At 40.0% G+C, this 15,086-nt stretch overlaps 1 protein-coding gene across 1 annotated transcript; it reads right to left on the bottom strand.

The window, feature by feature from the left end:
- Nucleotides 1–1,617: 1,617 nt before the first annotated feature.
- Nucleotides 1,618–15,086, bottom strand: TIPRL (TOR signaling pathway regulator). Its single transcript, XM_089512427.1, has 7 exons — nt 14,900–15,086; nt 13,249–13,428; nt 12,114–12,213; nt 11,867–11,998; nt 10,749–10,844; nt 9,601–9,663; nt 1,618–6,703 (listed from the first exon to the last, which is right to left on the bottom strand). Exons 1-7 carry the CDS (start codon nt 14,998–15,000, stop codon nt 6,569–6,571), a joined length of 807 nt encoding a protein of 268 aa, XP_089368553.1. The 5' UTR covers nt 15,001–15,086; the 3' UTR covers nt 1,618–6,568.

The following is a 15,086-nucleotide window of genomic DNA, read 5'->3' as shown; positions in this document are numbered from 1 at the left end:
ATGTGTCCTCAAGTGTATTTACACACAGAGTCCTGTGACAATATTTGTTATTGTTAACTTCTGTCAAGTCAGCTTTGACTTATGGGGACCTCATAAATGAAGGTCCTCCAAGATACCCTGTTAAGGTCTTACACGTGATTTACCATGGCTTTCTCTTTTGAGTCTATCCCTCTGGAATGCAGTCTTTGTCGTTGTTGTGTGCCTCCAAGACATCTTTTAGTTATGGGGATCCTAAGACAATCATAGGGTTTTCTGGGCAATTTTCTTCAGAGGGGGTTTGCCATTGCCATCCTCTGAGGCTGATTAATTGTGACTTGCCCAAGGGCGCCCAGTGAGTTTTTATGCTTGAGCAGAGAATCAAACCTGGTCTCTAGAGTTATAGTCTAACACTGAAACCACTATATTACAGTCATCCCTCCATATTTGCGGCTTTGATATTTGAGGATTTGATTATTCACAGATTTCATTAATATGTTCTCTCTATGACTGTCTAGGTCCTCCAGTGCAACTCTGTGGTCAATTTTAAAAGTTGCACTGAAAGACCATTTGTAGCTACTCCAGTGCCATTCTATGGTCAGTGTATGTTGGACATTGACCAGAGTTGCACTGGAGGACCTAGAGATTCCTAGAGAGGTGTCCTTCAGGTAAAAACATGGTGTTTTTGTTATTTGCAGTTTTTCTATATTCATGGGGGTCTTGTTCCCCTAACCCTAGCGATTACGGAGGGACAACTGTACTCTGGTTCTCAACTAAGCATTATTGTATTTTCTAATAAGACATGCAATCTCATCATGTGTTCAAAGTACAATGCCCTCAAGTTAGTCATTTTGGCTTCTAGGGAGACTTCAGGCTTGATTTCCTCTAGGAGCAATGTATTTGTTTTGGCTGTCCATAGAACTTTCCTCCAGCACATTTCAACTGAGTTGAACTTCCCATCAACTTTCTTCACTGTCCAGCTTTCACAGCCTTACAAATTGGAAATACTATGGTATGGACAATCTTTTGGTATTTAATCATATAGCTTTCTGTTGAGTATTTTATCTAATTCATTTATAGCTGCCATTCAAAGTCCTAATCTTCTGATGTCTTAAATAAAGTCTCTCCTTTATGACTGAACCAAGGTACGGTAACTGTTTCAGTGTTTTCATCATCCACTGTAATAAACTACAAGTTTGTATATACGTAGTATATAAAAGGGCACTTGAGCTAATTATGGCTCACAATCTAACTTCTACACCTTATAGCCAAAGGCAGTCCCACAGATGTAGGTACAGGGGGGGTGCTGGTATCTGGTGGGTTTTGGTTCCAGGACACACACACACATCCCAGGGATACCAAAATCCATGGATGCTCCAGTCGCATGAAATACTATGGTATAATAAAATTGTGCCGCTTATATAAAATGGAAAAATCAAGGTTCCCCTTTTGGAATTTATATATTTTTAAAATATTTTCAAGCCATGGATGGTTTAATCCATGGATATGGAGGGTTGATTATATTTATTTCTCATACAGAAGATTCAGGCCGGGGAGTGCAGAGGGAAAGCAACAAAGCCCTAAAGCAATCTGTTGCTATTTTGTCTAAAGTGTTCATCTCTTTGAAAGTAAAGATCAAGGTTTCATAAGAGGGAAAAGATGATGTTCCATTTTATTTAACAAGAAGTGCTTATAAGTATAAACAATGATGCATTTGACCAACTTAAAAAAAACAGTCTCTTGTGTAAAATACAGTACCCACGATTACATTCAATAAGGAGCTAGTGGCCACTTCTTACAGGAAGAGAGTTGTCCCTCCCACTCACTCATGCTATGTGTGTTGTATGATATCCAACACGATCAGTGAAATGGACAGATTGCCATTAGACCTACGTAACTTTCTCATCTGACATGTATTTTAAGAGATATAAGAGACACAAAGGAATCCAAAAGAATCTTTGAGACTAACAGGGACAAATAAATTTCTAGCATAATAACCTTTCTTGGACTCATTACACTTCATCATTCAGTGGGCTTTTGGTCCTGCTGGAGACTAAAATATGTTGGTGCTCAAATCCCATTAAATACAATGGTGTATTAAAATGATGTTCCTTATATAAAATGGCAAACTCAAGCTTTGCTTTTTGGAATTTATATTTTTTGGAATATTTTAAGTCATGGGTAGTTGAATCTGTGGATACAGAAGGCCAACTGTATATTGACCAGCTACAAGCTATCAGGGGGACAAAATGCACAGTAATCCAGCATATCTCTGGTAGGCTCTGGTAGCTATATCTATCTACTCACGTGAATAGAAAATATCACTACTCATGGACTTGGGTACACTTGTAAGTTAGCAGAGGGCAGTATGGAAAAACCAGTTCTAATATCTTATCACTTGTTCACTACTTAAAAATTAAACAAGCATTAAACTATACAGAGAGAGAGCTGCTTGCTCCTAGTTTCAGGGTCTTTCTTTTTTTACTGAATACTCTGGAAATGTCTTTCAGGGTTTTTCTTTTTTACTGAATACTCTGAAAATGAACTTCACCTATTTCATCCTAGTTTCTTTCCTTCCAGTCTCAAGAACTACCATCAGCATTGTTCTGGTTTGACTTATGAGTAGTAAGCATCAAAACAACAAAACACAAGCAATACCGAATATAGTAATGAACAAATTAATAATTCCTAAAACTACAGTGGATGGTGTAGAAGCAGTATACTAGCATAATAGTTGCACAAACAGTTAACATTTTCAGAAAGGCTAGTCAAGTATATGTCATTCTACAAGTGCACACACAGTCTTCTCTCTCTCTCTCTCTCTCTCTCTCTCTCTCTCAAGTTCATCAGTGAAGAACAAGGAATGAGCTAATGCCTTGGCACATGCAGAACAAATGTGGAATCTAGTGTAATTATGCAGGCATATATTCATGCTATATTAAAAATATACAAGCTCTCCACCGATAGTTTAGCTAAATTCGTCCTCAAAAATCTCTGGTGTCAGCACATAAGCTATTTAATAAATACACTCATTCTTTAGAAGAATCATTTTCATGTACAGTTGAATCACTCAAATAATCATTGATTTCATAAAGTCACACTCTTCCTTATACAAGTATGTTGACTACTGACTGCCTTAGCATTGTTCCTTTGGGGTTAACCTTATTATACTTTAACACGGGTCGGCAACCCCTGGCCTGCGGGCCGGATGCGGCCTGCAGAGGCAGCAGGACTGGCCCGAGCCCGGTCCTGCCGCCGCTGCCACCGCTGCCGCCTCCTCCTCCTCTGCCCCAGGCTGCACGGCCCACCTCCTCCTCCACCGCGCGGAGGAGGAAGAGGAGGGCTGCGCAGCCTGGGGCAGAGGAGGCAAAGGGGGAAGCCCACGTGCTGCCCTCCCTGCCCCCCGCACGGGTCCGCGCCACCCTCCCTGCCTCCCTGCGCGGGCCCGCGCTGCCCTCCCTGCGCAGGCCTGCGCCGCCCACCTCCTTCTCCTCTGCCTCCTCCACCCGCCCCCAGGCCGCGCGGCGCATGGAGGAGGGGGAGGAGGAGGAGGAAGAGTAGGGAAGAGAAGAAGGAAGAGGAGGAAGAGGAGAAGAAGAGGAGGAGGAGGGAGAGGAGGAGGGGGAGGAGAAAAAGGAGGAGGAGGAGGAAGAGAAGGAGGAAGAGGAGATAGAAGAGGGGGGAGGAGAAGAAGAAGAGGAGGAGGAAGAGGAGGAGGGGGAGGAGAAAAAGGAGGAAGAGAAGGAGGGGAGAAGAGAAGAAGGAAGAGGAGGAAGAGGAGATGGAAGAGGAGGAGGAGGGGGAGCAGAAGGAGGAGGAAGAGGAGGAAGGAAGAGGGGTGAGTGGCCAGAGGCCTCAAGGTTTTTTACATTTTTATTTTGGGTGCTTTTAATGCTAACAAGTCTCCCTTGTTTTAACAGTGATAGTGTGGTGATGATGATGAGTCAGCTTGAGAGGCATGCAGGCACTGTTTCTTAAGCCGAGAGAGTGTCACCTTCCAAAGTATGTTTTGGGTGCTTTTAATGCTAACAAGTCTCCCTTGCTTTGACAATGATAGTGTGATGATGATGATGATGATGATGATGATGGTGATGATGAGAGTCAGCTTGAGGCACGCAGGCACTGTTTCTTAAGCCAAGAGTGTCACCTTCCAAAGTGTGTTTTGGGTACTTTTAACGCTAACAAGTCTCCCTTGTTTTAACAGTGATAGTGTGGTGGTGGTGATGATGAATATATGAGTCAGCTTGAGAGGCATGGACGCACTGTTTCAGAAGCCAAGAGAGTGTGACTTTCCAAAGTGCCTTTTCTGTGTGTTTTTGGTTCTTTAATGGTGATATTGATATCAGAAAGCCTCTGAGGCAAGGCCAATGTAAATTGCTGTGATTTTTACAAACTCATGCGCAGTGAAGAAAAACCAAAGTCCTTTGACCAAGTACACACTTCTGAGAAGTACACTTGGTGCAAGAACGGTGAAACCACCTTGACGTGTTCAATATGCATAGCCATGTTAAACCATGCTAAGTGTTAAACCCAAGGGGTTTGGTTATGGAATAAGCCTTTGAAATATGCAAGAGGCCATGTTAAGTAAAGCCATGTGAAATGCACAAATGTGCTGTTGTGTGTGTTTTGGAATGCAGGTTGGGGGTGTTTGGCCAGAAAGGGACCGAGGAGGAGAGGGCGGGCACACGCCTCCTCCTCCTTGCAGGGCTTCGGTGGAGGCTCCGCCCCCGGAGGGTGTAAGCTCCACCCTGGCATGCGGCTCCGCCCCCGGAGGGTGGAAGCTCCACCCCCCAGCTTCGGCCCCCCGAGTTGTCTGAGGGACAGCAACCTGGCCCCCGGCTCAAAAAGGTTGCCTACCCCTGTTTTAACACTTAGCAGCCCAGCCCTGTGCATGTTTACTCAGGACATATTCCAACAGTGTTTTATGGAAGTCACTTCTAAATAGTAATTGAACATAAGAATGGATTGTATATCAAAATTCTCTATGAGATTTGGCCTTTTTTCAAAGCATGAAAACAAAGGCACAAAATGAAATTATCTGCTCACTACTACAAAATTAATGAAGGGCACAGAAAAAGCAACTCTGGGCCCATACGGACAGGCCAAAATAAAGCTGCTTTGGGTCACTTTGGAGGTATACTGTTTAAATGAGGTCCGGAAGCTGCACCAAAGCTATGCTCCAGTCCTTAGGATGGAAGCATGGCTTTGGCACAGCTTTTGGCCTCTTAAGATGCATGCATCATTTAAACAGCATACCTCCAAAGTGACCTGAAACAGCTTTACTTTGGCCTGTCTGTATGGGACCTCTGTTACTACTTCTCACTTTTTCCTCTTAGTTCCTCAGACAAAATCATCCCAGCTTAAACATACATGCTATTACTAGAAAGAAAACCATTCTAAGATCCCACTGTCAGAATAAACTGAAGCAAGATATGTTTTACTGCTTTCTTAATATTACCATAACCTAAAATCGCTTTCACTTCAGGGCAGGAAAAGGAAGATAAAAGGAATAGTACAATCTCAGAATGACTGTTGGAAAATTCAGTTTAAAAGCTCCCCTCTACTGCCACACTATGGTTTATGTCATATCAGAAATAAAGAATGGGGCCAAACTAGATGAAACACATTTTTTTCATATTACAGAGTATATCACTCACTAGGAGGGCAAGGGAGATTGATTGAGGCTGTCAGAAAACAGGTATGCAGGTATACATGTGACAATTTTGTTAGAACAGCAATAATTTAAAATCAGATGGGTAACATTCCTGCAGTGACCCAATTTAAAGTTTAGCAGGTTCAGTCACTATCACAATATATCTACAGAAAATTTCACATAAATCTATCTGTTCTGACAATCAGTGTTTTTAGAGGTAATTTTCTCAGATTACTGTGATACTATGCAAATTATTTCAATGAGCAGTCCCTTGTTACAAACTATCCCACTTTAGAACCATTTCAAATGGCAGAATAGCATCCTACTGTGTTATCCATTCTTCGCTAAACTTATAATTCATCTCTTGATTGTTTTGATTTGAGCATTTCTTCACTTTTTAAAGAAAACAAACAGCACGTCACATGTTTCTCAAAGATAACACAGCATTGATAAAACATCTAGGATATGTTAGAGATTTGTGATCTTATCAAGTATAAGCGATCAAGGTAAGCAGATTTGATGTCGACATCCATCATATGAAACCGAGTTCTTCTGTAACAAAAAACAATGCTAAAACAAACTCCATAAGAAGTGTTTGAGTTCAAACATGTCTTATTTTTTTTACAAAATCTTCCAAAAGTTATTGAAATGCTGCACACCTCAAGTACTGATGCTTAGTGGGGGGTTATTTTTTACCAGTAATTCCAATTATTAACCCATTTGCCATTAGACCCAAGTAATTTTGAAATACAGAGACAAACAAAACATAGGCAGAACTTTGAAATTAGCTCCACTCAACTCAACCAAGGCTCGAGAAATATTACACAGACAGCCACATGGATCTGTATCCAGCAAGTAGTGTAATGGCCAAATGGTATATAATATATAGACTCCAGATAAAAAGTGTATTTCAAGTCCATTCAATTATGTAAATTCCACTTAAGTGCCTTCTGAAGCTGCTGTAGATTCAAGACACACTTCTTCTGGAAACGCCAGCTTCTCACAAATACTCTCCTTGACAGGCAAATACTGAGCAATCTCATTAGGATCCGTGAACAGCGGTGGAGGAACATGCTTAAAATCAAAAGAGAGGAGATGAAGCAAAACAGAACTGGGGAGTAATTCTTAATTTAATCATTAAAAACAGTTAGACTTACATTGTTGTCGCTGTATACCTTCAAGTCGTTTCCAGCTTTTGGCAACCCTAAGGCAACCCTATCATAGAGTTTTCTTGGCAAGATTTGTTCAGAGATTTGTCATTGCCCTCCCCTAAGGATGAGAGCATGTGACTTGCCCAAGGTCACCCAGTGGGTTTCATGACTGACATGGGAATGGAATCCTGGTCTCCTGAGCCATAAGTACTCATACCACTACATCATGCTGGCTCTCTAAGCTTATATTATCATGTTTATATTTTCATTATGTATTATAGCTGGATATAATTTCTACTTCTAAGTGATCCCCTCCTTGTCCTCCACATAACTAAGCAAGTTGAGGAACATGAAAGATGTTCAAAGACAACTGAAAGGTGGAAAGGCAAAGGCCTAAATCCAGTTACTAGTCTCAACCAGTGCAGACTCACTGAATCAATTGCTGAATAGAAGTTCAATGCTTCTACACTTGATTCAATGAGTCTACTTTAGTTGGGGACAAAAAATTGAATTTAGGCTGTTAATGAGATATGCAGGAGTAAACTGCACCATGCATGCATGACAAATTATTTGCCATGTGTAACAGACATTGTCTGCAGACCACAACAAAAGTGGAGTTGTGCACACAGCAATGCTGGGTACTGTGGCTATGGACTGCAGTTATGTACTGCAACTGCACTCCATCATTAACATATGCTGCTGTTCTGTATTTATATTTATATTTTTATTTACTGTATGGGGGTTGCAACATATTACTGATGCAACAGTATCTCCACTTGCAGAAATGTATTATGCTGAGAGGATGTTGGATTGCAGCCATTATCTGCAATGTTTTCAAATGCAGATGAGGTATTCTATTAAAGAATTTAACTAGCTCAGGTCATGCATGCGTGAGGACATAAGCAACTGAGTAACTGCATTTTTTTTTAACTGCTGCCAACGTTGACTTATAGCAACCCTATGAAAGAGGCTTACAAGTCACCCTGTCATCAACAGCCCTGCAGACTCAGGGAATCTATCTATCTGTAATGCAATCTTCCCCTTTTCCTACTGTCTTTTACCTTTCCAAGCATTATTGTCTTTTCTAATGAGTCTTCTCATGAGATGTTCAAAGTACGACAGTCTTGTCTAGTTTCTTCATAGCTGCCCTTCCAAGTCCTAATCTTCTGATTTCTTGACAGCAGTCTCCATTTTGATTAATGACTGAGCCAAGGTATCATAGAATCGTAGAGTTGGAAGAGACCACTAGGGCCATCCAGTCCAACCCCCTGCCATGCAGGAAATCCAAATCAAAGCATCCCTGACAGATGGCCATCCAGCCTCTGTTTAAAGACCTCCAAAGAAGGAGACTCTATCACCCTCCGAGGGAGTGCATTCCACTGTCGAACAGCCCTTACTGTCAGGAAGTTCCTCCTAATGTTGAGGTGGAATCTCTCTTCCTGCAGCTTGCATCCATTGTTCCGGGTTCTGTTCTCTGGAGCAGCAGAATACAAGCTTGTTCCCTCCTCAATATGACATCCCTTCAAATATTTAAACAGCGCTATCATATCACCTCTTAACCTTCTTTTCTCCAGGCTAAACATCCCCAGCTCCCTAAGTCGTTCCTCATAGGACATGGTTTCCAGACCCTTCACCATTTTTGTCGCCCTCCTTTGGACACGCTCCAGTTTCTCAATGTCCTTTCTGAATTGTGGTGCCCAGAACTGGACACAGTATTCCAGGTGGGGCCTGACCAAAGCAGAATACAGTGGCACTATTACTTCTCTTGATCTAGACACTATACTTTTATTGATGCAGCCTAAAATTGCATTGGCCTTTTTAGCTGCCACATCACACTGTATGGGGAATCTTGAACTATTTCAATGGCTTCATTAGTTATATAAATCATCTGTGATCATTTTTGTTTTCTTAATGTTCAACGGTAAACCTGGCTTTACACTTTCTTCTTTGACATTCTTCATTAATTGTTCCAAGCCTTTGCTACTTTTTCTAGTAGTATGGTGTCAATTGCATATCTTAAATGGTTGATATTAATTCCTCCGATTTTCACATTTCTTCCTCCAAGTTTAATCTTACTTTAGCATGCAGGTTAAACAGATAATTTGATAAAATGCAACCTTGCCTGACCCCTTTGCCTACATGGGAAATTAATGCAATGATCCTGTGGTTACTGAAATCCCTGATGTCTCCTTTCTTGGGGACTGGAATGTATATTGAGTATTTCCAGTATATGCGCCAATATATGGGAGAATGAATTTGTCCTTAATTCAGCAAGCTTTAGTTGTTGCTATTATTATTCTAAGTATTATTATATGAGATACCATATGCTCTATTAGCTTCTGAAAGGAAGAATTCTAATGGGACATGCAGTGCAATCCATAGTCATTTAAATATTTGAACAGTGAAGCAGCAAATCCCAGTTTGAAGTCATCAGACAGAATGCAGACACATTCCAGCCTATTCCACCCTGTTACAAGGAAAAATCTATTTTTATAGCATGTACGTGCTCTTTTATTTAGGTGCAAGGTATTACAGTAATAAAGAGGGGACTGGTAAGCTAGACATTTTTTGTAGTTTCTTACTTGCTTAACAACACTTTATCTTGGATATTTTAGAATACAGGTAACTAAAAAGCTTTTTTTGGGGTAGACATTACATTACTGGAAAGTTATAGAATTGCTAAGTTTGTCTTTTGAAATAAATCAGTACATTCTCAGTAAAGGCAACGCTTTACAGTGCCTGATTACAAAGTGATTTATGCTGTGTGGTTACAAAGTTCATAGGAGAAAAAAAAATCAACCATGCTTAAAGTGTTAATACCTTTAAACTTGATATTTTGCTTTCCCTAGATGTATATTCCCGCAACATGTAGGATTTATTGGCCTAATAAGAAAGAGAACAACCAAAATATAATTTCATAGGATAATGCAAGATTCTACATGCAGCTATACAACAAACAAAAAACAAACCGCTTCATTTATATACCGCTTCACACTGAACTAACAGTGTCTAAGCGGTTTACAACTGTAAGCTAATTGACCCCAACAATCTGGGTACTCATTTTAGCAACTTCGGAAGAATGCAAGCCTGAGTCAAGCTTGAGCCCTTTCACTGGTATTTGTATAGATTTCATTATATGAATGTAATCACATGGATGTACAATAGAGATTATAACAATTGTCAGCTCAATGCAGAGGACCAGACTTGAGAAGAGTTCCCCTATTCTTCAAATTGAAATTATTCTGAACAGTTATCTGTTGCATCAGGCATTTTCAAAAACCTTGCTATGATTTCTGGTGAAGATGTTTGAGCTACTGCAACAACTCTACAAATATTAAAAAATAACAAGTCAGCTGTATTACTTCTAACAGAAACAAGTGTTGAATATTAAGCAAAACATATAACAGAAATGCAACCCTGTGAGACAAATATAGAAATACTTAGACAATGTTTCCTTACAGCTCATGGATAAACAGAATTATTTTGCCTGGTTTAAAAGACTATGACCTAAATGAAATTGTTAGTCCAACATGGGATAGACCCATTAAATCAATGGAAACTTGGTAAATCAATAGTTATACAAGCTCTATTGATCCAATGGATCTACTTTAGTTGAGACTAAGACCTAGTTTAAACATTTTTCTAACATAGTATGGGTGGAAATTGAAAGTAACTTCTACTCAAAACCTCTGTAGCAGTTAGAATACTGATCACTATACATCTCCTCATAGAGATATAGGGACAAAAGCGTTCTGACAAAAAAAAAGATGGTCCCCCTAGCACTGTCTGAAGGCTATGCAAACTAACTAGAGTGTTACAACAATACAGCTAACCATTTACATCTATCAGGATATTAATATGCTATGATCCATAAAAATAAGTATTAGCATATGGCACTTCACATTCAACCAGTAAAAAGCCCATTTTTATGGCAAACACAATAAAATATACATATGGAATTTACTTACCTCATGATAAAGCCTTGTATCATTCATTCTGATAAGCACACCATCCACTCGAAGGAAAAACCTCAATAGTACGAAGAAGCTTGAAGGCATTACCCTCTGTCAAAAAGAAAATAATTTAGATTTTCACATTAACTGCAAATTTTAATTTAAAAAACTTTATTTAGACTAGAAACATGGCCAATGTCTTACAAGCCTCTACATGAGACATTTTAGACAAAAGTAACTGGAAAAGAGTTCTACAGATATAGTGAATTGCTAAAAAGACAAATAAATGGGTCCTAGAGCAAATCAAGCCTGAACTCGCTCTAGAAGCCAAGATGATTAAATTGAGACTGTTCTACTTTGGCCATATTATGAGAAGACATGACTCACTAGAAAAGACAATAACGCTTGGTAAAGCAGTAGGAAAAGAGGAAAACCACATCCCAGATGGATAGACTCAATCAAGGGAGTCACAGAGTCTGCAAGATCTGAACAGAGCTGTTGACGATAGGGTGATCCGGAGGTCTCTTATTCATAGGATCGCTCCAAACAGAAGTCAACTTGACAGCAAACAAGTCTGCACTGTACTGACTTTGTGTACAATTTTAAAAAGCATTTAGTAATCATGATACAAAAGTTTTGTGAGCGAACACACATTCTTTTCAATGCAATGATGCTCACTAGGTCAAATTTTGATCTGTACAAGAACAACAATAGTGCCCCAGGCTACAAATTAACACTGCCAGGTTCTATATCTCACAGAATATTAGAATTTCTAAAATTAACATTTTTCATTATTTTTCATTATTCAAAAGAATCCTTAAATTAGACCCTTTCTACATCAGTATCTTAAACAAAGTAAACAAACTCTTGAAGCCATATGACAAACACAGAGGTCTCCACAGCTTCAACATAATCTTGTGTTTATCCTAGGCTTCTGTGTAATACAAAAAGGGAACACAAAAGGGAACTAATTAGGATACAGCTAATGGAATTCCTGAAAGAAATCAAAAAAATTTCTGCCGTTGAACTCAATTATGCTGACTGAAAAAAGGTGAGTATATTAGCCGCATTTTTAAAACACAAAAAACTTTTTTTACCCTAGGATACCACACATACAAAATGAATGAACTCACTATTTTTACACTCAGGCTTGAAACACCATGATCATGAAGTTCATCTTCAAATAATAACACTTCTTCAAAAAACATAATCTGTTCTCTGGCTTTCAGTTTTTCTGTATCTATATGTTCTGTTGTGGGGGAAAGCTAAGGAAGACAAAAGAGAGAAGTTTAAAAGTCATGTTTTCTAATAAAAATGCTCTTCAGCAACAATTTAAGATCCATATTTACAAGGTACACCACCACCAAGTTAAAAATATACCTTTAACTTTAATGTATCACCTAGTAGAGTTCCTTTGTAGTCTGTTGTATAGGTCCAATCATATGGTTTAATAACTTCCTTTGTATGCTCAGGCTCAGACCTCAAGAAAACAAAGAAAACTGTATATCATGTCAGATGCACAAACAGATAGACTTTGATGTAGAAGCTGAAGAAATGTTGCCTCTGTGATACCCATGTTATCTGTAAACACCTAAAGATTCTTAAGTCTGACACAAACGTATCAGTGTACAAGATCTTGTATTCGCGGATTCGAAACCCGCAGATGCAAAGGACCAACTGTACACTCAAACATCTTACTTATATAATCTGAGTATTAACTTTCCATGAGCTATTCAATTATGGCTAAGATTATGGCTGGCATCCTGTTGGATACTTTATGCTAATGCTAGGTTTATGACCTTCTCAGTGTTTGGAATTCAGCCTCTTCCCAATAGCCAGCAGCAGTGTGACAAGCAGACGCAGGGACCTCTGCGGGGCTCTCTCTCAACTCCTTGTTGCACCATCACTCACTGGTGGGAGGAGACCAGATGCGTCATACTTCAATGCCATGCTCACCAGTACCACAGTATTCTATCCTTCAGTGCTGCTGCCTGAATCTTGAGGTGGTTTTGAAGGTCAAATGAAATCATATTGCCAACATCCTGGGGCAGGATCTCAGCCTATAATTCTACACATATTGACCTCAGTGTAAATCCAATTTAAACTAGTTGGATTCAGAAGTGATAGGTCCAGGCTGTAGCTCTTCAAAACGATGTATAGAGAGCTAACAGATGTATGACTGAATAGAATAAGTTTTGTTTTATCATAAACATTATTTGATTCTTCTGCTTATGCAGACAATTATGCAGTCAGTGCATTCAGACAATGAATTTGGTATAAAACTGTTCAAGTACTTCGTACTTAGACTTGTACTGTGATCTCAAAAACCATGTATCTTTAGGGAGTGTACAACTGTAATTTATTTAATGTAGTGAGAAAGGACAGGGGGAGTGTTAATTGTCAAAATTACATACCAAATAAGTAACACAAATTATAGGTCAAAGCACTCCTCAGCTGTTCTGGACTCAGTCCTTTGACTTTAGATAAATTTAGGTAGATGAATGTATATTCTTACCTGCTTTCTTGCCACTCATCTGCACAGGCTACTTTAACCATTCCTTGAGAATTGTTTACACATCTTAAAGCATCAGTCGCATTGAACTCTATTCCAAAAAGAGATTCATGCTGAATCCTTAAGACGTTGTCTCCAAACATCATTTCTGGAACACATGGCATGTGCAGTTCTTCGGCTATCCTGAATGGAAACAAAGAGGGTGCTTCATTTTGAAACCATTTCTCACTTATCGCAGAACAAAATAAAACATGTTACTTTTTGTTCTACAAAGCACTCTAATGTGTTATATCTAACATATAATATGTTAACAGGACATTAGTTCTATTCGATATGAAGTTGAGAAAAGGGATGCTATGTACTCCTCTCACTCATGCATTCCTCTCACCTTTCAAGGCTGGCATGTAGATTACAAAATGTCTATAATGAAAACTTTTATTTATTTAGACCACAATATGAAGATCCACATTTTCATTTTTTCAATGCATGGTATGTTGTATATTAGGATTTCTTGAAAGTCTCTACTGCAAATCTAGTAGCATGTGAAGCTATACTTCAAGAGGAGTAAGCTACCCCAAACTACCATCCTCCTCTACAGGAAAACCAATGTTTTGTGGGGAAAACCCTGAAAACAGGTTATCATTGTAAAGTACAAAAGTTTAGAGTATCATACAGATAAGAGACAACTCAAATTTGGCATTTTTATTCCACCTCTAACTTGGCAAATTATCTGCCATGCCACAAAATCAATGTTTCAAACTTAGGGACATCAGAATGGTGTAGTAATTTAAATGTTGGATTAGACCTCTGGGGAACCAAAGGCCTTGGCTGCCACTAATGTGCTGTATCTACATGGCAGAATTAATGCAGTCTGACACTGCTTTAGCGGCCATAGTTCTATGCTGTGGGATTCTGGGATTTGTAGTTGTGTGAGATATTTAGCCTTCTCTGTCAGAGCTCTCTGGTGCCGCAACAAACTATAAATCCCAGGATTCCACAGGAAGGATCCATGACAGTTAAAGCAGTGTCATGCTGCAATAATTCTGCAGTGCAGATGCAGCCTTGAAGAGAGATCTTCTTGGATCTGTAGTTTTGCATGATCTTCAGCCTTCTTTGTCAGAAAGCAATAGTGCCACGATGAACTATACATCCCAGCATTCCCTAGCCCTGATCCATGGCAGTTAACCAATGCCAATCTGCATTAATTCTGCAGTGTAGATGCAACGTCAAAGAGGCTTTGGCTGCATCCACACTGGAGAAATAATCCAGTTTGAGACTGCTTTAACTGCCCTGGCTCAGTGCTAGAGAATCCTGGGAATTGTAGTTTATTGTGGCACCAGAGCTCTCTCTGACAGAGAAGGCTAAACCTCTCTCAAAACTACAGTTCCCAGAATCCCCTAGCATTCAGCCAGGGCTCTTAAAGCAGTCTCAAACTGGAGTATTTCTGCAGTCTGCTTTGGACCCAGGTCTATGAAAGCTTAGGCTACGGTTTTTATCTTGTTATTTGCTAAAGTGGTCTTAAAAGATCACTGGGGTTATCCTCCAGGACAGTGGCCCCCAAACCGCTCCCAGAATCCCACTCCATTGGCAGACATGGCTGAGGCTTCTGGGAGCTGAAGTGCAGACAAAGAAAGGGCCTGCCCTCTCCTCTCACCTCTCGGCCTCGGAGGACTTGATGATGTGGGTCCGGGCGGCCGTCAGCTTCCAGGGCCCGAAGGTGAAGTCCCGCCGGCTGCTCTTGAAAACGGGCATCATGATGGCGGCGAAGGGAGCATCGAGGGAGAGAGGAGGGAGGGAGGGAGAAAGGAAAGGAGAAGCAGCCCAGGCTTCCCTGCACAAAG

Source organism: Sceloporus occidentalis, unplaced genomic scaffold (assembly GCF_023333645.1).
Source record: "Sceloporus occidentalis isolate IW3139 unplaced genomic scaffold, rSceOcc1.0.p SCAF_2, whole genome shotgun sequence".
NCBI lineage: Eukaryota > Metazoa > Chordata > Lepidosauria > Squamata > Phrynosomatidae > Sceloporus > Sceloporus occidentalis.
This window is presented reverse-complemented; position numbering and strand designations above follow the sequence as displayed.

Coding starts and splice junctions, on each gene's coding strand:
- TIPRL (XM_089512427.1), bottom strand. CDS start 15,000: ATGATGCCCGTTTTCAAGAGCAGCCGGCGGGACTTCACCTTCGGGCCC. Junction 13,429..14,899: donor AAGTCCTCCGAGGCCGAGAG/GTGAGAGGAGAG, acceptor GTTTCCATTCAG/GATAGCCGAAGAACTGCACA. Junction 12,214..13,248: donor GATGAGTGGCAAGAAAGCAG/GTAAGAATATAC, acceptor TGTTTTCTTGAG/GTCTGAGCCTGAGCATACAA.